At 36.2% G+C, this 21777-nt stretch overlaps 3 protein-coding genes across 5 annotated transcripts; all 3 read right to left on the bottom strand.

The window, feature by feature from the left end:
• Window positions 1-1724: 1724 nt before the first annotated feature.
• Window positions 1725-4418, bottom strand: LOC113742912 (uncharacterized). The gene is made up of 5 exons (XM_027270936.2): window positions 3956-4418; window positions 3015-3147; window positions 2545-2768; window positions 2279-2452; window positions 1725-2064 (listed from the first exon to the last, which is right to left on the bottom strand). The coding sequence occupies exons 1-5, from the start codon at window positions 4151-4153 to the stop codon at window positions 1978-1980; spliced, it is 816 nt and encodes a 271-aa protein (XP_027126737.1). The 5' UTR covers window positions 4154-4418; the 3' UTR covers window positions 1725-1977.
• A 4565-nt stretch (window positions 4419-8983) lies between these two features.
• On the bottom strand, window positions 8984-11399 carry LOC113742838 (adenine phosphoribosyltransferase 5). Of its 3 annotated transcripts, XM_027270839.2 has the most exons (6): window positions 11132-11395; window positions 10825-10935; window positions 10412-10504; window positions 9835-9984; window positions 9706-9764; window positions 8984-9177 (listed from the first exon to the last, which is right to left on the bottom strand). In XM_027270839.2, the coding sequence occupies exons 1-6, from the start codon at window positions 11220-11222 to the stop codon at window positions 9121-9123; spliced, it is 561 nt and encodes a 186-aa protein (XP_027126640.1). In that variant the 5' UTR covers window positions 11223-11395; the 3' UTR covers window positions 8984-9120. The 3 variants fall into 3 exon arrangements, with proteins under 3 accessions (XP_027126640.1, XP_071903289.1, XP_071903290.1); XM_072047188.1 differs by lacking the exon at window positions 9706-9764 and having other exon boundaries at window positions 11132-11397; XM_072047189.1 differs by lacking the exons at window positions 8984-9177; window positions 9706-9764; window positions 9835-9984 and adding an exon at window positions 10007-10329 and having other exon boundaries at window positions 11132-11399.
• An 8033-nt stretch (window positions 11400-19432) lies between these two features.
• LOC113742572 (uncharacterized) lies at window positions 19433-21726 on the bottom strand. Its single transcript, XM_027270435.2, has 4 exons — window positions 21347-21726; window positions 21075-21226; window positions 20072-20588; window positions 19433-19970 (listed from the first exon to the last, which is right to left on the bottom strand). Exons 1-4 carry the CDS (start codon window positions 21373-21375, stop codon window positions 19796-19798), a joined length of 873 nt encoding a protein of 290 aa, XP_027126236.2. The 5' UTR covers window positions 21376-21726; the 3' UTR covers window positions 19433-19795.
• Between the last annotated feature and the right edge of the window lie 51 nt (window positions 21727-21777).

Raw genomic sequence — 21777 nt, 5'->3', positions numbered from 1 at the left:
CACCTCTTAATTTTTTAAAGAAAAAAAAACAGTGAGCCTGCAAGAACTTTAGAATTTTAATAAAAGTTGAGGTAAATACTAGCATATGTAGGAAAAAAAATACTAGCATACGAGCCTTACATCTTCTTAACCTTCTGATTTGAGTCGCATTACTTTTTGTAAGCATTTGTACCAAGTTGAATTATGATATCCATTTTCGTTTCGAACATACTAACTAGGAGTAAGTTGGGCCAGAAACAACAAGGCCACTGAGTCCTCATGTACGAGGGACTTGACATGTTTTAAGTTAGCTTCATCAGTTTAGCAAGTCAAACTGCTTTATAATTGGAATCAATGCAACATTGAGACAGGAGAGAAATGATTAGAAGCCGTTGCCAATCAGACGGTGAGGCCGGCATGCATCTTAAAATTAGGAATGTAATCGAGCCAAGTCGAGCTCGAGTATTACTATACTCGAGCTCGACTCGACTCATATGTACCTAGGCTCGATCTCGACTCGAGCTCGACCGAATCCAAAAAATCGATATTCGAGACTTGACTCGAGGAACTCCCTTTAAGCTCGAGACTCGACTCGATAAGGCTCGACTTTTAGGCAAGTCTTATCAAGTCGAGTTTAATCAAGTTTCTTGACTCGACTCGATAAATGTACACTTCTGCCCTTATGAAATTTTATTATAAAGAAGAGTATATTATAAATTCAATATAAATTATACCCATAATGGTCATTTTATAATTATAATATATATATATTATTTAAATACACCCCGGCTCGACGTCGAGCTCGACCGAATCCAAAAAATCGATACTCGAGACTTGACTCGAGAAACTCTCTTTAAGCTCGAGACTCGACTCGATTCGATAAGGCTCGACTTTTAAGCAAGTCTTATCAAGTCGAGTTTAATCAAGCTTCTTGACTCGACTCGGTAAATGTACACTTCTGCCCTTATGAAATTTTATTATAAAGAAGAGTATATTGTAAATTCAATATAAATTATACCCATAACGGTCATTTTATAATTATAATATATATATATTATTTAAATACACCCCGGCTCGACGAGTAGCTCGACAAGCCACGAGCCTCAAAATATTGACTCGAAACTCGACTCGAATAACAATCGAATAGCTCGAGACTCGGCTCGAACTCAGTCAAACCGAGTTCAAGCCAAACCATTGACTGAGCTACTCGCGAGTAGTTCGGCTTGCGTACATCCCTACTTAAAATGGGAAAGGAATTAAATTTTGAGAATGATGGTCTGTAAATGTGAAAATAATTGACAAAACGAATCATAGGCCCTTGAAATGGACGTCAAGGAGCGAACGATTATTTGAAATAATTATTATTTAAAATATTATTTATAATATTATTTAAAATAATTATTGTAACACTTTTTATGATATAATGTATATGAAATAAAAAGATAATTAGAAATATAAAAAAATGGATTGAAAAATGTGTTTATGATGCAAGCGAAATATTATTTAAGATATTTGTGATATCCAAACACTCCCAATTTAACATGCTAAAGAAATTGTACGCTAGGGGTTGAGGATGGTGAGGTACAATCAGTTCGATATGAAGGATACTTGTACCTGGTAGTCAGTCTGCTGCGCTGCTATGTTTACTAGGTAGTTTAAGCAGCGAGAAAAACTGTGGTTTGGTTCTAAGCGCTCTTGAGAAAGCAAAGAATAATATGGTTGGTTTCTGAACTCTAAAGAAGCCATGGTTCAACACACCAACTTCAGTGTTGGCTTCTTAAAAGCAAAGCAAACGAAACCAGCTGTCCTTGTTTTAAGTTGTAAACAACATCCAAACAAGAGGGCAAACATTAACATAACACTTTGGCCCCTAGGCATAAACTTCGCATCCGGCCTTTAATCTGCTATAACTTAAAACCACATTACAACTTCTAGGAACACCCTATATGGCAAACAAATAAGCTTAGCGGCTCTATGTTGACAACTTCCACATCCTCATTAAAAGACATCTGGATGGAAACGTCCAGGGATGGAGTTGCCTTGCTGAGCCTGCCGCAGATGCATTGTCAAGGCATAATTATTCACCTGCAAAGGCAACAAGAAGTTGAGATGGTTAAGATTAAGGAAGCCAACACGACAAAAAAGAAAAAAATAAAGGAAAACTTGTCTCAAAGACAACTTTCCATGCCAGCAGACAGATTTGAATGACAGAATCTCTAATTTCTAGAAGGCAACACATACTTTATTCAACTAAATCATAATTAAAAACAAGAGGAAGCTCAAGAGGATCGATTTTTACCTCAAGAGTTCTCAACTGCTGTTGATACTGAGCCACCAACTGCTTCAACTGCTGCACTTCTTGGTTCCTATCATCATACTCCTTCTGACGCTCATGCTGGATAGCAACAGCTCGCTTGAGTATGGAATTTTCTCTAAGAAACACCTCAATTTGCTCCTTCAGCATCGTGTTCTCCTGCAAAAAGATGAGGACATTAATTGCAGAACCGCACAGGCTGACTTGTGCATGAGCAAGCTAGTCAAGTGCAATAAGCAATTCTTTCCAACCTTGGTAAAACTTTCAGCTGCTTCAGCACCAACACGTGCACTAATTGATCTCTCTAAACTCTCCAAGACTCTTGAGGCACGAGATCTAGCATCATCCATGCTTGTAGCACTCATCATTTCCCTAACAAACAATTCCACCCATTCTGCTCCATCAACTGGAATGTTGCTTTGGGTAGAAGCATCTTCTGGAGCCACAGACACCCCTTCATCAGAGGAGCTAATACCTGCCAATTTGGTGTGTAATCATAAATTTCATCTTTTAAATTCAACGACTCCAAGTACCAAAGTATGAGATGGAAACAACCTAGTCCTAAGCAAAAGGAACCCTCAAAATAATAAGACATTTATCACTATACAGATCTTAATTAATGCATCACTAATATATCAGACAGAGTACTAATGAACCGTAAAAACTGAAGCATTATGCAATTGACTTCCAACCACGCATGCTACATTTATCCATAAAATACCATTCTTCCCACGTGCATGTGCTTCCACCACAGAATGCAGCTCTCCCTCCACATATCCAAGACGAAGCTTATTCAAGCTTTTAATAGCAGAATCCAAGTCATGACCAAATTCTTCCAATGCTTTCTCAAGAAGCTGAAATTAAATTTAAAATCCATCAGGGATTGTCCTAAGGGCATCATAAAAATGCGAGCTTTGGTATCCAGTAGTCTAAAATGACAACTTTGAGCAAACAGGTAGAGCAAAAGATCAAAAAAGAAAAGGAAGCCAGAAATTTAACCAAGCAATTGCACCAAGAAAGAAGTAAATCACAGGGCATATGACTCGAGTGTTCAGACAAGTTTTTTTTCCTCCATCACGGAGAGCACCTTAGTAATAAGCACGTTTAAGACAGCTCAGATCATGCAATTTGACACTCAAAGAACTAGTATTTTCTTCAGCAGATAATAATTTGGACCAGGTCATCCACTACTCAATGGGATAAGATATCTCAAAAGGCTAGGACTGGAACAAGCACATCAAAACTACATTGTACTCCCATGGCCCATTAGTGAACCTGGAAACTTGAAATCCAATGGAGGAAAAACAGTCATAAAACTTGTAAAATTGAAGAAATGCGTCCATCCAGCACAAACATTAAAGAATTCATTCCATTTATAAACAAAAAGATCATGACTTGCAATCGATACAGGACCGGTGAATCATGCTTCAGCCAATCTTCATTCAGCAAAATCATGACTTTTCTACAGCTCAAACAACCAAACAAATTTGAAATTTTAAGAGATTAAATATGCATAACAAAGCTTTTTCGTCAAAATCTTTCTAATTTTACAAGATTCGAAGAAGCAATCGTCAACGATTCAAACCCATCCGCTAAACCCTAACCCCTGCAAAGTTCATCAAAATCACCCCGCCCTTCCCAAACATAGACCGATAGATGTACCTCCTTTTCCATATCAGGAAAGGCAGCCATGAGGCGATCAATAAGCGGCGGCTGCTGTGGCGGTGAGTGCAAAAAACGAACAGGGGAGGCAGAGGAGATGCACCGATGCTTCTTGGCTGCCGGCGGTGAGGAAGCGGTCGGCGACGGCGATTGCAAGTCGTCAAAAAACGATCTCTTTCCACAAACTATTGCAGACATTGTTCAACCCGTCTGCTTCTTTATCTCTAAAATAAATAATCCAGACCAAATCCTAATCCTATGCAGGAAATTCAATAGAATTTCACCTTAAAATTGTCAATCTGTTTTTGGTCCTTTCGCCGGTGAAAATCAAATTTTGGAACTTGGGTTAAATTAGGGTTTTGTCAAATCTCCTTTGACGTGAGAGACAGATAAAAAGAGATTCAAAGCTTTTTCTTGTAGTGGAGGCTTTGTACGTTCCTTCGGTCACACTGCCTCCTACTTTTGTGAGTTGGGGAAATTGCCACTTTATATTTGAGGCGGTCGAGGATAGAATGTAAACGAATTGGCGTTGATTCACGTGCTATGGGCGAGCGTAGTTTAAAAGTTTCCTTATTCTGTGTAAACGTAAGGCCAATTTGATAAAACTGAAGTCTAAAATCTAAAATTTAAAATTTAAAATTATTAAATTATTAAATTATTAAATATTAAATTTAATATATTTGAGTACATATCATATTTAATGATAACTAAATAACTTATTACTTAATTTTGGAAGTATGTTTTGCCTAAAAAATTTAGTACCACTTAATTAATTCAGATATTTAATTTTTACTTATCAAATGGTATGAATATATTAAGATCTAAATCCATTAAATTTAAGTGTTGAAATGAGTTATCAAACAGGACCGTAATCTTGCTGGTTGTTGCTCCCCATAGAGTCAATTTCTCTTTTTTATTTTTTTTCCATTGCCAATTTGATTTTTTTTTGCTTATTTATTTATTTATTTATTTATTTCTCTCTCTTTTGTTAACACATTCTCTTGCTAATTTGTATGAAGTATATTGCACACCTATATTATATTTTACTAAAAATTAATTACACATAAATTAGCATTATTTATTTTTTTAAAATCAATAAATAAAATTAAACTTATTCTATATAATGTTTTGTTTATTAAAAATATAATTAAATCATCTTCAAAATCAAATTCGAACTCGAGTTCAAACTCAAATTCGCCCGTATAGTTTAATGAGCCGAATTTGAGTTCGGACTCAAATGTTTATACAAATAAACGAATCGAATTCGAATAATATTTATAATTCGTTAATATTCAAGGCAAACTCGAACCCTATTCAAATAATATACAAACAGAGACTAAACATCAAGTATTCAATTTGATTCTACTCGTTAAAAGCTCTACTTTCTTCCTAGGTGCTGAAATTAAATTAACAAACATTACATTTGTTGTTAACCTTATTTTGACGGCAGTAGCTAGTGTAAAGTCTCTCCACACAATTAAAACAACCTAATATGAGTTTGCTGAGTTTGTAATTGATGGTCTCATAATTTTGTAGTGACTGTTCTAGATAAATAGGGTGCTTAAAAAAACTAGTTTTCTTTAAATCATGTAAAAGTGTGCATGATGGAGAGGGATATGATACCTTACCTCTTAATATAAATAAAATACAAGACATGCTTACATTTTAATAGGATAATCTCAACATGCACCATAATGATGAAAATATGAAAATATTGCAGAATTTGACTTGAAATCTTATCTTGTTTGTATCATTTTATCAGTATTTGAAAAAAAAAAAAAGATTGATCTCAATGAGTGTAGTTTTGGGGGAAATGATGGTTTGGATGATATAGAAAGAGGGAGTTTAAATGAGAAGTTTAGACTTGAGACCTTTCACATACACTAATTTTTTTTTGTGAAAAAAAAAAAAGAATGGTCATTTTTTCCTTCTGACATTAGCAATCACGCTTATATTCGCTGCTATCCAGGAAATTTGGACAAATTACTTGTTAGAATCAAGGGCCTGTTTGGTAAATGAGTTTTTGGCCAAATTTGTCTCCTACTAGCTTTTTAGCAACTTTAATTACAATAATTTCAAAAAAAAATCTCAAAATTTTTGAACTACACACTTTAAAATACTCAAAATATACAAAAATAAATAAATAAAATTTCCCTTCCTCATTTCTTTTTCTTTCTCCCCCGTATCAACCCACCACTATCTCTGGCGCCAATCACCTCTTTTGGCACCGGTAGAGGTAAGTTTTTTTTTTCTCTTCTCCCTCTCATTCTCCTCTTCCCAGCCATCTCCCCTCTCTCCCGCTCTCCCTCTCCCGGCTAGATTGCACAGGGGGGAAGGAGAGGAGGGTGAGAGGTAGGGAGAGGGAGAGAAGAAAAAGCAAAAAAAAAAAATTTGTTGTTGTTGTTGCAACTTTCAGCGGGTAGGGAGAGGGAGCGAGAGAAGAAGAAGAGAGAAAAGAAAAAGAAAGAGAAAAAAGTTTTTCATCTTTAAAATTTTTCTTACAATTTCTATAATGAATTATAATAAAATTTTAGATAAATATCTAAAAAACTCATTTGCAAACGGAGCCTAGTCCACTACTAACAAATGATGCTATTGAGGAAGGTTGACTTGGTGGAAAAAAATTTTTTAAAAAACTCACAGCGGTTGAATGGTTCTGCTCAAGGGATAAGGATCAGAAATGGTCTGGTTTGATCTGATGATGGTTACGTTGAGCCCATCCATTTCAAAAGATGGGCTCCGGGTGAATCATAAAAGCCAGGCCCAAACAATTGACCAAGACTAAAATGCAGACTCAATTGGGGGAATTCATACACTATCTTTTTCCGCAAAAACTTCTGTAGACCCAGTCTACAGCCCACCCACAAACCGAGTAGTCTAAAACTGACCACGTCAGTGCCACCCATTTAATATTCATAACCTAGAATTCACTCCTGCTATTAAGGTATTCTTTCTTTCCCAATTCCGCTTGCCCTTATTACCCACGAAGGCCACAAAGGCTGCACTTGCTAAACCTCAACCTACCGTAATCAGATGAAATCAACCACCAGCCCACCAATAAGTCCTTAAGACTTCGTGGCGTGGGAAGTCAAGGGTTTAAACCCTTGACCTCACATCAATTATTATAATATGTGATTTCTCTAAAAAATTCAGATAGATGTATAATGGATTCATTTGATCAAATAGTAGTTCAGTCTTCATCGGTTCCTATAGATCCAATTAGGTTATTATCCAAAAAATTCCGCTAAGCCAAGGAAGAGTTTGATATCAACCTATTAGGTTATTATCCAAAAATATATAAGAAAACCCTACTCTACATATATAAGAAAATCCTACTCTAAATGATGACTGATATGATAAACACAAATGAAATGATGTCCTATCACTTTCATTTTATGAATTTCTCATGTTTATATTCATTTTCAATTTTTTATAGATAAAGTCAAAAATATCACACTAGAATGCGAGACGCAACCACGTCAATGGCCTGTTTGTCCCCGACACGGGAATGGCTGGGATGATCGGTTGTAAGGCGCAATGACAAAATTGCGAATTCGAATCATATCTCATTCATTGCCATTTAAGGGCAATGCAGGCACAATAAACAGATCGCTCGTTGTATGAAGTTACTATAGATTTTGACGCCCAATCAACTCTAATTTTTATTCGACAAAGAGTAGCCCTATGTATAGTATGATTTAATCACAATAAAACCCTATAGTCTCATCTTGGTATCACCATTGAATTTTGGTCGTTAATAGTATGTGATATCAATTATTGTCATCAAGCTGCAAAAATATACAAACACAGAGTGATGTAATTGAATTTCGTAACTATTTAATGCCAAAAACGGATACACGCTACTCGAAGTTATATAATAGGAGTAGCTTATTCCTTGGGTCACTTGGACAAAAGCAAGAACATCCAAGTTTGCTAAGACCAAAGAAGCCGCGAAGGACGAGGTTGAGGTTAAAGTTGAAGAATGGTAGGTGCAGGTGTAAACAAGGGTTTTTTTTTTTTTTTTTTTGTTTATTGTTACCGTCTACACCTACTTCTAATTCTACTCTAATCTATACCTACTTCTAATTCTACTCTAATCTATAGTAGCCGGTGACCCGACGGGATCAAGGGAGTCAAAAAAGAGAAACAAAATCTATGCAGTTGGGGGCAAAATGACTCCTAGCCATGATAATTAGTTGGGCTTGGGTCCAAACCTGAGTTGTAGAGATTCAAATTTAACCAATTCCATCGTTGATCTTAGAGTTTGAGCTTGCGCTTGGTTGGAATTAGAAAAGGTGATTAAAAAATGTATTTGTGAAAAACGTGAAAATTTTTCTGCTGAAAATTGCAATCCAAACAAGGACCCGAGAGATTAGGATTGTGGAGATTGACCTGCGCATTGCCCGGAAATATGGTACCTAATCCCACTTAAAGCCCAAACAAGCGACTGCATTCTACCTTTGCTCACAAATAAGAAACCCTAATCTCCAATCGAAAGCAAATCTCTCCAACTCCATGTCAACCATCTCACAGAAGATATAGTCATCATTTTAGAATTGTTAATTTCAATTCTTTGAACAAGGTGAGATCAGAACCGCTCTTTATAAGAATAGTTACGATTGTAATTTTGAAATTTCTAATTACGATTTCGGTTCTTTCTAGTCTTAGATAAACTTAGAATGGAAAGGAAAACAAACGAAAGGAAGGGGATAAGGGTCCTAACCAAATGTAATTTGAGCGGTGCAAGATGCGGACTGGGGAGGCGTACACTAAGTCCTTTACTAAAAATGTACTACTGGCTGGCATGGATGGCAGTGTTTAAGGTTAAAATGGGTCGTAAATGGTCGGATGACAACTTTTATTCTCTGGTTAGAAATGCGATAGTAGCTAATATCACAAGCCGCATGGACACACTAGGCTCTTGTGTATTAATTCGCAAATTGGTTGGGGAGAACTGTTTATGAAATTCAGTTCCCAAACATTGATGAAGAAGTTACCACCCGTCGAAAGAAATACAAGTCTGTGGTGTGAATTGCAATCGATGACAGAATCCTTTATATTAGCCGCCCATAAACGAACTTAAATGTTGTAAGATATTAATTCCAGCAGAGACAATTCCATTGGGGACAAACATTAGCACTTTGAAAGTACCAACCGCTAATCATTTATTGTCGAGGTTCTACGAGGATATACAATGGCTTCCCGTTGAGGCTGCAGCGACCCTGCAAAACAAAAGATTCAACTATTAGTTTCACTCGAAAAAGGAACTCATTATGATAATTGGGCTCAATACAACAAATTGAAGCCAATGCAGCTCTCAAATCGGACACCCTTAGATTACATGGTGCCACTGTACAAGTAAAAGCAAATTGAACAAATGTTATCCATCAATAAAACATGATTAACCATGGAGATATTTCCTAACGGACATTTTATGACACGATCTAGAGGTAGGGAATATACGTGACGCGGTGCCATCAAAGGTACAGACTGTGATATATACTTCAACGTATCAGATTTTAGTACTTATAACAATTCAATAACTTAATAGATTCAGACTTCAGTTTCATCAAATGCATCCCAAGTATAGCCGATGCTGGGAAAATGCCATCTGAAGTCTGATCGTAGATGCAGTAATCTTCCAAAGGATATTATATTAGAACAAAGTGCACCTAATTTATAGTTTTTTAGTTAAAACCATAAAGATTAGCAAGCAGTCTAATTGAATTAGAGAAAATTCACACAATTACCTTAAACTCTGGCACCCCGATAACACAGCAACATTCAACCACCTCAGCCCCAACTCGATCTAGTGAAAAAAATATATAGTCACACTGAAACGCTAAGGACCATCAACAAAGGTGTAGCCAGGATCTTACCTAAAAGCCTTATGGCTGCAGACAGGGTGCCACCGGTTGCCACTAGATCATCGATTACCAAAACTCGTTCTCCAGGTTGTACTGCTCCAACATGCATCTCTAAACAATCACTGCCATATTCGAGCTCGTAAGCTTCAGAGATAACACTCCCTGAAAATTCCAAGTTTCAACAGCGGGGCGAAAAAAAAAAAAAAAAAAAAATGGAGTGTTAACCCAAAAAAGTAAATTTTGTAGGCCAACTATTCCTTCCTCGGAACTCATTAAACAATTCACAGTCATTTACTATTAGTAATGCATGGCATGTTGCCAGCCATACATGCCAGTGTGTGAAAATTGGAACTTTTGCTCCCTGTAAGTTCACTTGAGAATGATCAATTTATGTTAGAGAATACTTATGGGAGGAAAGAAATTACGAAGGACGAAAGGCAGAAGACCACCAAAAGATTTTGCTGAATCCTCACTAAAGCCCCCCTTCCTTCTTTCTACATTCCCAGACTTCTCAAAAGAAGATGATGAATCATTAGAACACTGATGGTTACTCCTCCGAGAAAGTCAAGAACGCAGCGTCTAAACGTACCTGGCAACTTTCCTGGTTTGCGTAGGGGCAGAAATTTTGCACCAATTGCCAATGCAATTGAAGGACCAAACATGAATCCTCTGGCTTCAACTCCTATGATATTATACAGTAACCAGATAAAATTTTGTAAGGGATAGTGGGCAATGCAAATAATAACAGAAGTTAAAAAAGCAGTCCACCTAATCCAAAAGCAAGCTCTTTTTTCCTCCAGCAATTATTGAGTCCAATACTTTTCCTTTATAAATTCACATGATAAGTTAAAATATACTCCTTACATTGTAATAACAGTGACTTACCAGTTCATTAAACTGAAAATCCCACCGTCTTTTTAGTGCGAATAGTCTCAGAACTTATCACTAAACGTGGTAAAATACAAATGTCTCAAACAGGAATAATATCAAGAAAGACAGTACCAGCAACGACAGAAATGTCCATTTCTCTGTAACGCTCAACAAAGATATCAATGGTGTCCTTGAAGGCCTTGTGATCCAATAACAGCGTGGTTATGTCCTGAAACATTATACCTGCAATCTCAGACACAAGTCAAATAGATTAAGCATAATTCCACACTTAACATGGGAAACATCCCTGAACGATAAGCGTTTCTATGAATCAAGAACATATAACAAAAGAATCAGGTATAAGTCAGTAAGTAACGATGCTTGTTCTAGTCTTAGAAGTTAGAATATAGTACTAATCGTGAAAGAACATAAGAAGGACCTGGCTTAGGAAAATGAGGGATTACTCTAATGGCATCGGATATGCCCTGCAACCTTGGGTCACCCCTCAAACCATTCTCTTCTGCAAACATTTTATTGAATCCCTTTTCTTTTTTTCTCTTTGTCAACTAATCAATCTGTCTCTTAAAAAGTGAGCGAGTGAAAAGGGAAGAGGAAGGAGTGTTGCAAGGAAATGGAAGAAGCTGAAGTAGTAATAGCAGCAGTAATGTCTTTGTTGGCCAAACTAGCACTGACAATCCCAACTGCTGAGAAGGGTCATTATTTATACACTCAATTTTTTAAGTAATTTACTTTTCTCTTTTATCCGGCAGTGCCTAATCACATGCTTCGATGATAACCTTGACTAGGGAGTACTAAACTGTACAAGCCTACCAGGTTTCGTGCTTATCAGCTGTACTAGATAGACAACACCTTTAGATTACTTATATCTAATCCCCAAAAACACATTTTAGATTAAGACCCCGAGTCATTACCAGTCAGCAATGTCGATATTAACTAACACTAATCAGAATTTCGCTTAGCCCTAAGCAACTTTGCGTTAATTTTTTACCTGTCTATATATCCTATCGGCTTCGGTTTTGTAATCCTAAGCCGCAAGTCCAAAGTAGGTATAGGTCCATTGGTCACTTACACGTAGTGTGACCAGGCAGATATATACATATATATATATGTATATATATATATATATTTCCTCTTCAAAGTTGGTTTTTGGATTTAATGGGATTCAAGAGTGGTAACAAAATGAGAGCAGGCACAGTCGTACTTGAACATAATCGATTATCAACAAACAGTGATGAAGTTCTTAATGCTGACTTATGAAAGATACGAGAATCTACCTCAGTAGAGATTTAGGTGGAACTTTGTCATCTACAAAATATGCCATCATGGACATACAAATGGTTCAAGACCCACACCATTGTCTCCTCATTATTGGAGAACATGGCAAAGCAAGTGGACACACACACATATATACACCCACATTTGTCTTTGGCCTTCATTTGGTTTTGAATCTTCGGAGTCTGGCTATAGAATATCATCAAATGTCACCATGAATATCATCAAACTTTCATTTTTCTTTTTTGCCCAAAATCCAAATCCAAGTTTAGGTTGGGCATTATCTAGGAATTAGGATTGGATACGATCTAGTCATGAAAGAAAACATTTTTTTTACTATAGAAAAATGTTAACGGGACTCTCCCCATTTGTCAATAAATTGAGTGTGATTGGATAGGTTTTATTTACAATTTGCGTGTATTATAAACATATTTTTTAATACATTCTTCTATCTTCTAAATCGCCTTTTCATTTTTTTCACATATATTATATTACAAAAAAGTGTTACAACAATTATTTCGAATAATATTTCAAATAATCTATCGTCCAAACACACCTGATCACTTACAAGCACTTCTTATTGTTTAAGTTGTAATTAAAATGAAAAGTAAAAGGAACGTGAATAAAAAAAAGTCAAGGGCATTACGATTAACAAACAGCAGAATGTGATTAAATATTTACCTCGTAATATTTCAAATAATGTACCGTCAAATACGCCTGATCGCTTACAATCACTTCTTATTGTTTAAGTTGTAATTAACACGAAAAGAAAAAGGAACGTGAATAAAAAGAAAGTCAAGGGCATTGCGATTAACAAACAAATATGAGAATGTGATTAAACATTTTCCCCATCGAGTAGGACTAAGAAAATGAAAATGGGAAGGGCAAGGGCATCAACGTGATGTCACAACACAAGTTACGGCTCTAGGATTGACAGAGGATCCAGTCGCAGCAGGCGATGTGGATTTTGTTTGATGGTCCCGGCTCTCGTAATCGGACAGCGTGGCAGCGTCTCATCATATAAAAATAAACATGATCCCTTTCCAAAGATTTGCCGATAGACCCACCCAGTGAATGGTCAAGATCTCGGGTCAGTTTTTAAATCGTTGCTCCTGATTGCGTGAAGGAAATTACTTCAGCCAAGTTGAATGTCGATGCCTGAGGGACTACCCAAGTATGTATGTACGTGCATCATACGCAATAAATGCTTGCCCACGAAACCCCAGTTGGGGTACGGCAACCCGGGATCGAATTCCACCCCTGCTCGCAATTGCATAATGAACTCAGAGACTACAAGAAAGTACGTAATTAGCCCGAAAAGCACACAAACTACAAAATACTACTCCACATTATCATGCTACACAGTAAGAGTAGGGAGTATGACTTTCTATATAAAGTTTGAGATAATTTAAAAATGTTATCATCGTAAATAGAAAATTTATGCAGTTGTATAATGTTTTTTTTTTTTTTGCAAATTCAGAACGTATATCATCGCATTAATCAAAGTAGAAGGAAAGCAATTGCCGGAGGATATTAGCAAAAATGGAAAATGATGCTCACATATAAAGTACTAATACAAGCAGGCAGACGCCGCTATGGAGTGGAGTCGACTAACAAGCAACAACCATAAATTAAAGAAGCCCCATGTATCATTGTCCATGAGATCTGCTGTATCATATCGCAAATCTAAATTGGATTTGATTTGATCATCAAAGTATTGTTGATCTCACATTCCCATTTCCATAATTAGCAATAGTATAATCCCTTTGTGGTCACTGAATTTAGTGCTCTTTATTCTAGTTTACAGATTAATAATAGCAGTGTGTTTAATTTGTTATGGTGGAAGTCTGAGTTTCATTAGAGAAAAACCGAACATGTTCATTGGATTGTAATTTCTAAAGAAAAATTTTGGTGAACACATTTTTCATTCACTTTTTTATTTCACATACAGCAAATTGTTACAGTATATTTTTTCTAACAAAATTTTTTTTAAAAAAACCAATCCAAACATGATCATTGTATCTCGACAAACCATGCTTAAGCTCATAGACAGCCAACATCGCCATGAATTTCCAAGGCTTGATGAGGCAAAATTTACACCCACCTGGTGATCTTGTGTGTGTGTTTTTTTTTTCTTTCTTTCATAATTCCGGTTGTGGGTGTTTGTCAGAAATGCGAAAAAAGTGGGACAACATGAATATCTCCATCCTTATCCTAGCTTACAAAGCACAAGAGAATGAGTTATTTCTATTCATCATTAACTCACGGGCTATTCATGAGGCAAAGTTCAGCAAATTTGTCACGTTATTGCAACATAGATAGCACTCTGCTGTGTGATTTTCGTGTCAGGACAACAAAGTGGTATGTCTGCGAAAATGTTCAAAGGTGACTTTGTCGTAGTCTCTGCTGCCGAAACATGCATGGCGTCCCATATGAATAGAATACATGTGGGCTGCCAGTTTCCCTGTACTGCTATTAGTTTTGGCATGCTCGACTGGGAATTTCCCAAAGTAAACGTCAATTTTGCGGCATTCCAAGACGTCGTATTTTTCATGCACTGCAATCTCAAGTTATAATCATCGACTGGATAGGAATAGGATAGGATAGAGTCAAAGAATCATTGTCCAATCAATTTTGCGTAAACATCCTGTGCTTCAAAAATTACCTAGAGAAGAGTTAACACGGCGAATTTGAAAGGAAAAGTAAAAATATTAGTACTCCGCAGTACTGAACGTGGTAAATTTGCTCGTGCTGCCGGCAACCCCAATCAATTAATCGAAGATAAACAAAACTTATTAATTAGTATTTCCAAGTTGGCATGCAATTATTTCAAGTTTTTCAACAAAGAGTGGCCTACCCGCAGATTAAATTTCAACAAAAAGTAGCCTATGAATCTAAACACGTACGAGCGAGTAGAGTAGAGTGGGAGGATAACTTTTTTGAGTCTTTCCTCAAAAAGGGTTTTGGTTGCCCGGTTACTTGCCTTATGATTGAAGGACCCACGAAGTAAACTCAAGAAATCACTACTGTTTATGTGCACGCCTGGCCCTAGTGTACTGTCAAGCATGATCACCTGATAATTAAATTGTGCATAGGCCCCTCCACTCTCAGTACATATTCTCCACCTCCGAGCTCTCTTCATCCACAATCCCATTTCTACCCACTAATCAGAAAAAAAAAAAAAGGAAAAAGGTAATAGAAACAAAATCCTTTGGTACATTCTGGTCGAGGCCACCAAAGTTTGGGGATCCCAATTCATCACATCATCAGTTTTCTAAGTACTTTCAAATCTAGGAGCATGAGATTTTTGCTTCTTACTTGCAAGCCAATGCTTTTGATATCACAATTTTGTAAAGCAGCTTTAGTTTTGATCTAAATCTTCCCCTCTCCCTTTTTGTTTTCTGGCCCTATAATTAATGATTGGCTCTTGCCTTGCCATCCACAGCTCATGAACAAGCTGTAGGTGTGAACAACTTGACCAAATCATCTGATTATATCACTGATTTGTTGTTTAATAGATTCGATTTGATAAGGTTAAGAGCCACAATGTGTTGCTTATTATCCAAGTTATAATAGAAAGAAGGATTTAACTAGTCAGGGAACACTTTAGGCAAGTACAAACAATCTTCGTGTTTACTTTATTGTAATACAGATAATTACCAACTTTAACCCGATAACAGGATAAAGAGATTGATTGGATGGTATGAAAATAGAGGAAGAGAGTACCGGTGAGATGTGTCAAATTCAATATCTCCCACCTATACTAAAATATGTAACAAAATAACTTTAGCCCGATAACTTTTTTCTTTTTTTTTTTGTCGTAATGGCACATGTCTAACTTACTCCTAATAGGGGGCGGGGGAAGAAAGAATCTACTATATGGGAAGACCCAACTGAGTCAGAAGAACCTGATAATTAATGTGGTGGCCAACTTCTCGGAGGGAGTTGGTTGCCCGATAACCATCTTGGTTGAATATATTTCTTTGTATTCAATTCTTTTATTGGTGTGTTCCACTATACGTCCTTTGCAAGATATGATCTTGATCTACAGCAAGATATCAGTGAGGTAATTCTTCACAGTTTTCATAGCCACTTATCATTATTGATCATTTAATTTAATATTTAAATTTTAACATATTCAGACGTGTTTGATTTAAAAAAGATTTTAATTAATTTAGTGGGTCTTAATTATGCAAGCAAAATTTATTCCAAAATATAAGTGGTAAACTTTTTATTTATCATGTGATGTAAAATGCACTCAAATGTTAGCATTTTTATAATGACAATTCAACAACTCAATGAAATTAGATTTCATATTTCAATTTTATTGAACGCAAACTAAGTCCAAGATCATGATACTCACTTTCGTGTGAATGTCTGATTATGCCCCTTCCAGCCTGGAACTAGACAAAAAGTTCAGGATAAACAAAACCCTTTCCTTACTGTATGGTTGACTAGGACCAACGGCACCGTATCTCTATTGCCCTCGTCACACCCTCAAATTTTCAAAATCCTTCTATAAGCCTTTAAAATAATAAAAATTTTCATCCATATCCTCGTAGGAATCAGATTTTCCCCCTCCCCCTTCCACAAATTCTATAAATCTTTAAGATTTTTCATGTAAGCATTGGAGTTTCTCCCTCAAAATTTTTTTTAAAATATATAAGAGTACCTTATTAAATGAACATCTCTACTAATTTTATCCCCTTGAACTTTAACCAGTAAGGAACTACGACGAAAAGGTCTGCTTAGGCTGTGACTTTGGGGTCCTAAATTCTCTTCCTTCGAATTAGGTTGGCTATATAGCTACTAGTATCTATTTCCTTCACGCGTGGGGTTAGACATTCCTGCATGGTTGCTGATATATTTATGGACATAAGCAAGCTAATTTAATGCCCCTATCTACTTTACGTACTAGTAAGATTTATGAGTCCCAACTCCAAGAATAATAATGTACGTTCCTTTTTGTCATGTTGAAAATGATGACAAGATGGATGTGATGGCAATTTTATCATGAACAATCGAAGTTGGAGGCGGGTTAAATCTAAAGATTTCTGTCTTAAAATGTTTTGCCACATGAAGTTAATTATTTAACACGCACATGCATCTGTACTTCTTGATGGCCAAATGTACAATCGAACAGTCGAAGTTGGCCGCGGGTTAAATCTTAATTAAGAATTTTGTCATTAAGTGTTTTCTCATAGGCAGTACATTCCTACTTGATAATATTTAAAATTAATGGATTCAACATTTAAAATTCAATATTTAATGGATTTAATATTTAAAATTAAGTTGTCCGATTCAATATTTAAAATTAATATATTCAAATTTGAATATGTTCAGATATGTTTGATAACTAAAAATTTAATATTTTAATAAGAATTGTGTCATTAAGTGTTTTCTCATAGGTAGTGAAGTATTGTTTGATAATCGGATTCAATATTTAAAATTAATAGATTCAGATCTTAATATGTTCATGTGTGTTTGATAATTAAAAATTGAATATTTGAATTAATTAAGTGGCACTGAATTTTCTAAACAAAATTTGTTCCAAAAAATAAATGATAACATATTCACTTATCACTTAATGTCATATACAATCAAATGTATCAAATTTAGTATTTAACAATTCAATAACTTAACATATTCAGATTTCATTTTTTAGAATTCAATTTTTAGAATTCAATTTCATCAATCGCACTCTTAATAATTGTTCACTATGCACATGATGCATGTGTATTTGAGGTGATGACTTCCAACATTTCATCCGAACTAATTAGACAACCTAACTACAACAAGCAGTACTTATGTGGCCTTGATTTTTCTACATGTGATAAATTGATTAAGGCAGTTGTAATAGTCCTATTAAGATTTATGGATAGTATAACAGCCCCACGTGAAAAGCTTTTTTTTCTTTTTCTTTTCTTTCTGATTCACGTTCCATGCAAATTGGCAAGTTATTCATGTGGAGACCAAATGCTAGAAGGACCCACAGCACTTGCATTTCTGTTTCGTTTGCCGATGTTAGAAATCTGATTTGATAAGGAAACAGAAAATTTTTGAGTGGTGCTGGCCACTTTTATTGGTTCAGATTTAAGTACTATAATCGGACTTTATAAGCTACATAACTTAGTTCAAACTAATTCAAAAAACCTAAACTGACCAATTATTTAAAATTAACTGCCCAAGAGCTTTATTTATGATCCTTTTCATCTCTAGTAAGACAAGATGCCAGCTTGGACCATATTTTATTCCTAATGTGCCTCTTATCTTCAAGAGCTTTATTGCCTTTCGTAAATAGAAAATTAGAAAAGGCTAATTAGCAGCAAAGTATAGGCCCCCCAGAGATGATTAGTTGATTACCCACATACGATGCTGGAGTATTAACAACTAGCCGGTTGAGCCAACTGGGGCTGATCAAATGCAAACAACGATTGCTAAACCATTACTCTCTCTATCACACTTTGATAGTCTTGATTTTTTTTTGTCACACAGTTTAAGAAAAATTTATTAATTTTGTTAAAAGATAAATCTGGCCTGTTGTTTTACCAAAATACTCTTACATTAATATTAGGAGTATCAATATTAATCACCATACCGGAGAGGACTAAAGAGCATCGAATTTCAATACAGTTAAAAAAAAAAAATTACTAACTTGATTGAACCTTGCAAATGAGATAATGATTCTTGAAAGAACTATGTGACAATTAGTACAATTAATAGCTTTTTATTTTATTTTATTTTTTAACTGAACAAGGATAAGATTTAACAAGTTGAGAGGGATGAAGCAGAGTTGAACCTAGGGCTCAATAGAACAATGAGTACCTAATGTCCCAGGGAAGAATTTTAGTGAGGCTTTCATCACCATTATCGTCATGGCATGGGCGACAAATGGGCATTAGAGATTGTAAATGGACATACAGAATAATTGGCTAACCCACCAATTTAACTCAAATGTGATCGTTTCTTACTCCTACTTTTCGGGGAGGAGGGGATGGATTTATTATTATTTACAAGTAATTTGGGGTATCTAAGAATGAATGACAAGATGGGCATTTCATTCCTCAATTGCGGTGCAAGTGTACTTCTTGTGTCATCATGCATTAGCAGAAAATGAGGACAAAGTACCATGATTGTAAAGTGGGTAAAAGTCTGACCTTAAAGTTGGTGAGGAAGAAGGAGACTTTAAAATTAAAACTACCAAGATTTGGAAAAATTACAAAACCTTGTTCACAATGCAGAAAATTTTTGTAATTACACACTACTACTCTCTAATATACAAGCACATAATAGAACCAGTAAATGCCTTGTTCCATCATGAATGGATCAAAGTAGGTATCCACCGAGTTTTTTTTTTTTTTTTTTTAAATGAGAGAGAAAAAGTTAGGTGTATGGGTCATTATATGTAAGCAGTAATGAGGAAAAGCTCTCCAAAAACTGAAAGAGATTCAAAAATAAGGGATTAACAGCTAAAGATCCCCCAGTCAGCTGCATTCGAATGCTAACCAGTTACATTGGAGCATAATTTCCAATCAGGTTGGTTCTTTAACCTGTCCCCAAGTTTAGAACCAGTCTTGCCAGATATTGCTGAAATATACATTCCATAAGATCAAACCCTCCCTGTCTATATCTAATCAATATTTTCAGAAGCCAAATGCAGACTTCAGAACAACAACAGCAGAGAGAATAAATCTGCATGAGATTTGAAGGCAAAACTTTCTTTGTTTCCTTCAACTAACGGCTGCAGCTATACAGAATCACATAGAGTACTTTGAAATTAATGTCAGGAACTCCTTTTGGATATTCTATCTTAATGGATAGTGCTGTATTTCCTTCCTTGAAAGGATTTACTTTTTGCCTTTGGCGATCTGGAGTAAGTAGCAAATTGGTGGATGGAATCTTGAATAGCAGAAAATGCAACTAAGAACTCTGCAGCATCAGTTTGGCTTAGCACTTTCTTTATCACCAACTCCAATGCCTTGAACCTGTTTTGCAAAGGCACAAATGTCAAGTGTCGCAGATCCAAAAGATTAAAGTTTTCACAAAAGATTGAATTTTTAACCGCGGAACTAGGAGGAAAATGGACCTGAGCATTTTAGCTCTGCTGAGGACCTTGTAAATTTTCTCAAATTCGGTCTGGATAGACTCCAGGGGAGTAATTTTGCTACTGTATTTCATTGGCCCAAATGGGAGATGCAGCACACAGGTGGCTTCAATTTCAGCCATTTCTTCGTCAATCACATTCTCTTCAATCCGAATCTCATTTACCAACTGGGGCAACACCTGTTTTACACCATTGGACTCTGATAGAAAAGGGGAAAGTGACCCCAGAAGTTCCAAAATGGAGGAGGGTCGCCAATCACCAAGCCAAGTAAATGCTGCTAATTCAAGGGGTGGAGCTCCTTTGGGCATGAGGAGTTGGGCAACATCTTTGAGCCTAGTTGGAACCGTAGCCTTGTTGTAGTCGGTCTGGAAACAGTTCAGCTGGTCTTCAATGAGCTTCTCAAGAGCCCATCTCGCTTTCAGCTGTTTCTCAAGCTTTGCTGCCCTTGCCTTCTGTTCATGGGTCCAAATTCCATGTTTTCCCCAAGAAATTTCTTCATCTGATTTACCAAATTAACTCAATGTCATGTGCCCTCTTAATTTCAATTTCAAGATTCTACGATGCCATTCACCAAATTGATGCACCAGCTCACATTATTATGCGGGAAAGATCGAAGTATGAAATTCAGCAATAAATCTGTGGTTTAAAAGTTAAAAACATGCACAATCATCTGATCTATCACTGCGCCCCTGTACTTGATTCAGTAACTCAAGAAGTCTCCGACCTTAATAAGTTTAATTACTCCACCCAATCGTAGTTTCTATTTAATTAAACAAATGTAAGTGCATGAATAGCGTTCTTAGCGTGGTGGGCTCATTTCTTCAAGAACATGGAAGAATCCTTATTTTTCAAGAAAATGCCAAACCCCTTTCAATACTAATAATCACGAAAAATAGTAGTGTTTTTCTTGCACGTTTTCCAGGAGAAACAGAAGTCCAAATCTACGGAAACAGCAGTAAAAAGGAAAAAGTGGGATGAATCTTACATCGCTTGATGGGCTCTCTTAAATTGATGCTCAGGTGAGCAATTTTGCAGGCAATGGCGCCAAAGATATCTTCTTTGTCTTTATACAAATCTCTGCATGTCTTTCCCGCGCTTTTGGCTTTTTCTTCACGATCACTTTCTTGAAAGTATTTCCTGAGAAATAAGAGTTTCTCTGGCTGGTGAGAAGAAAGAAAAAAGAGAATTGCAGGATGGAAGCCACCCATTGTGAATATGCATGTCTTCTTGAAGTAGAAAAAAGAAAAAGTAACTTACAGCAGGGGTTGAGACGAAGACCTCTTCATCTTTGCTGTAGCTCCAGTTCTTCTTCTTCTCTACCCCGCGGAATCTGAATTTTGATATCACAAGATGACCGAAGCGACAAGACTTTAGACGGAAACGATGTGAATGTTATTTTGCGCTTTAATGCCACTGCCCTAGAAGTTATAACTTCTTAGTGTATTACTGAATCTTTTTCTCTACTTTCTGTTTTTTGGGGGTTTGATACGGTTTAGGAGATGTGGTTGGGTATGTTATATGGCCGAGAAGGTTTGGCCACACGGGAACTTTAAAAAAGCCAAGGACGGTTTCCGTAGAATCAAGAATGCTAGGCAATCATCCTTCGCACCACCAGATTGCAACTGAACGAAAAATATACAAAACTAGACTTCGATAAACCGTGACATATCACATCAAAGCATCACACA

Source organism: Coffea arabica, chromosome 4e (genome assembly GCF_036785885.1).
Source record: "Coffea arabica cultivar ET-39 chromosome 4e, Coffea Arabica ET-39 HiFi, whole genome shotgun sequence".
In the NCBI taxonomy this organism is placed as follows: domain Eukaryota; kingdom Viridiplantae; phylum Streptophyta; class Magnoliopsida; order Gentianales; family Rubiaceae; genus Coffea; species Coffea arabica.
The sequence above is the reverse complement of the archived record's forward strand: the minus strand, read 5'-3'. Positions and strand labels throughout refer to the sequence as shown.

What these genes read in the sequence shown, in the direction of transcription:
- LOC113742912 (XM_027270936.2), bottom strand. Translation starts at nt 4,153, where the DNA reads ATGTCTGCAATAGTTTGTGGAAAGAGATCGTTTTTTGACGACTTGCAA. An exon ending in TTCCTGATATGGAAAAGGAG is followed by an intron (nt 3,148 to 3,955) that starts GTACATCTATCG and finishes ATTTAATTTCAG; the next exon opens with CTTCTTGAGAAAGCATTGGA. An exon ending in CAGCTGAAAGTTTTACCAAG is followed by an intron (nt 2,453 to 2,544) that starts GTTGGAAAGAAT and finishes ATCTTTTTGCAG; the next exon opens with GAGAACACGATGCTGAAGGA.
- LOC113742838 (XM_027270839.2), bottom strand. Translation starts at nt 11,222, where the DNA reads ATGTTTGCAGAAGAGAATGGTTTGAGGGGTGACCCAAGGTTGCAGGGC. An exon ending in CAAACCAGGAAAGTTGCCAG is followed by an intron (nt 9,985 to 10,411) that starts GTACGTTTAGAC and finishes TGGAATTTTCAG; the next exon opens with GGAGTGTTATCTCTGAAGCT. An exon ending in TCGGGGTGCCAGAGTTTAAG is followed by an intron (nt 9,178 to 9,705) that starts GTAATTGTGTGA and finishes TTTGTTTTGCAG; the next exon opens with GGTCGCTGCAGCCTCAACGG.
- LOC113742572 (XM_027270435.2), bottom strand. Translation starts at nt 21,375, where the DNA reads ATGAAGAGGTCTTCGTCTCAACCCCTGCT. An exon ending in TCTTCGTCTCAACCCCTGCT is followed by an intron (nt 21,227 to 21,346) that starts GTAAGTTACTTT and finishes CTTATTTCTCAG; the next exon opens with GAAATACTTTCAAGAAAGTG. An exon ending in AGCAGAGCTAAAATGCTCAG is followed by an intron (nt 19,971 to 20,071) that starts GTCCATTTTCCT and finishes TTTGCAAAACAG; the next exon opens with GTTCAAGGCATTGGAGTTGG.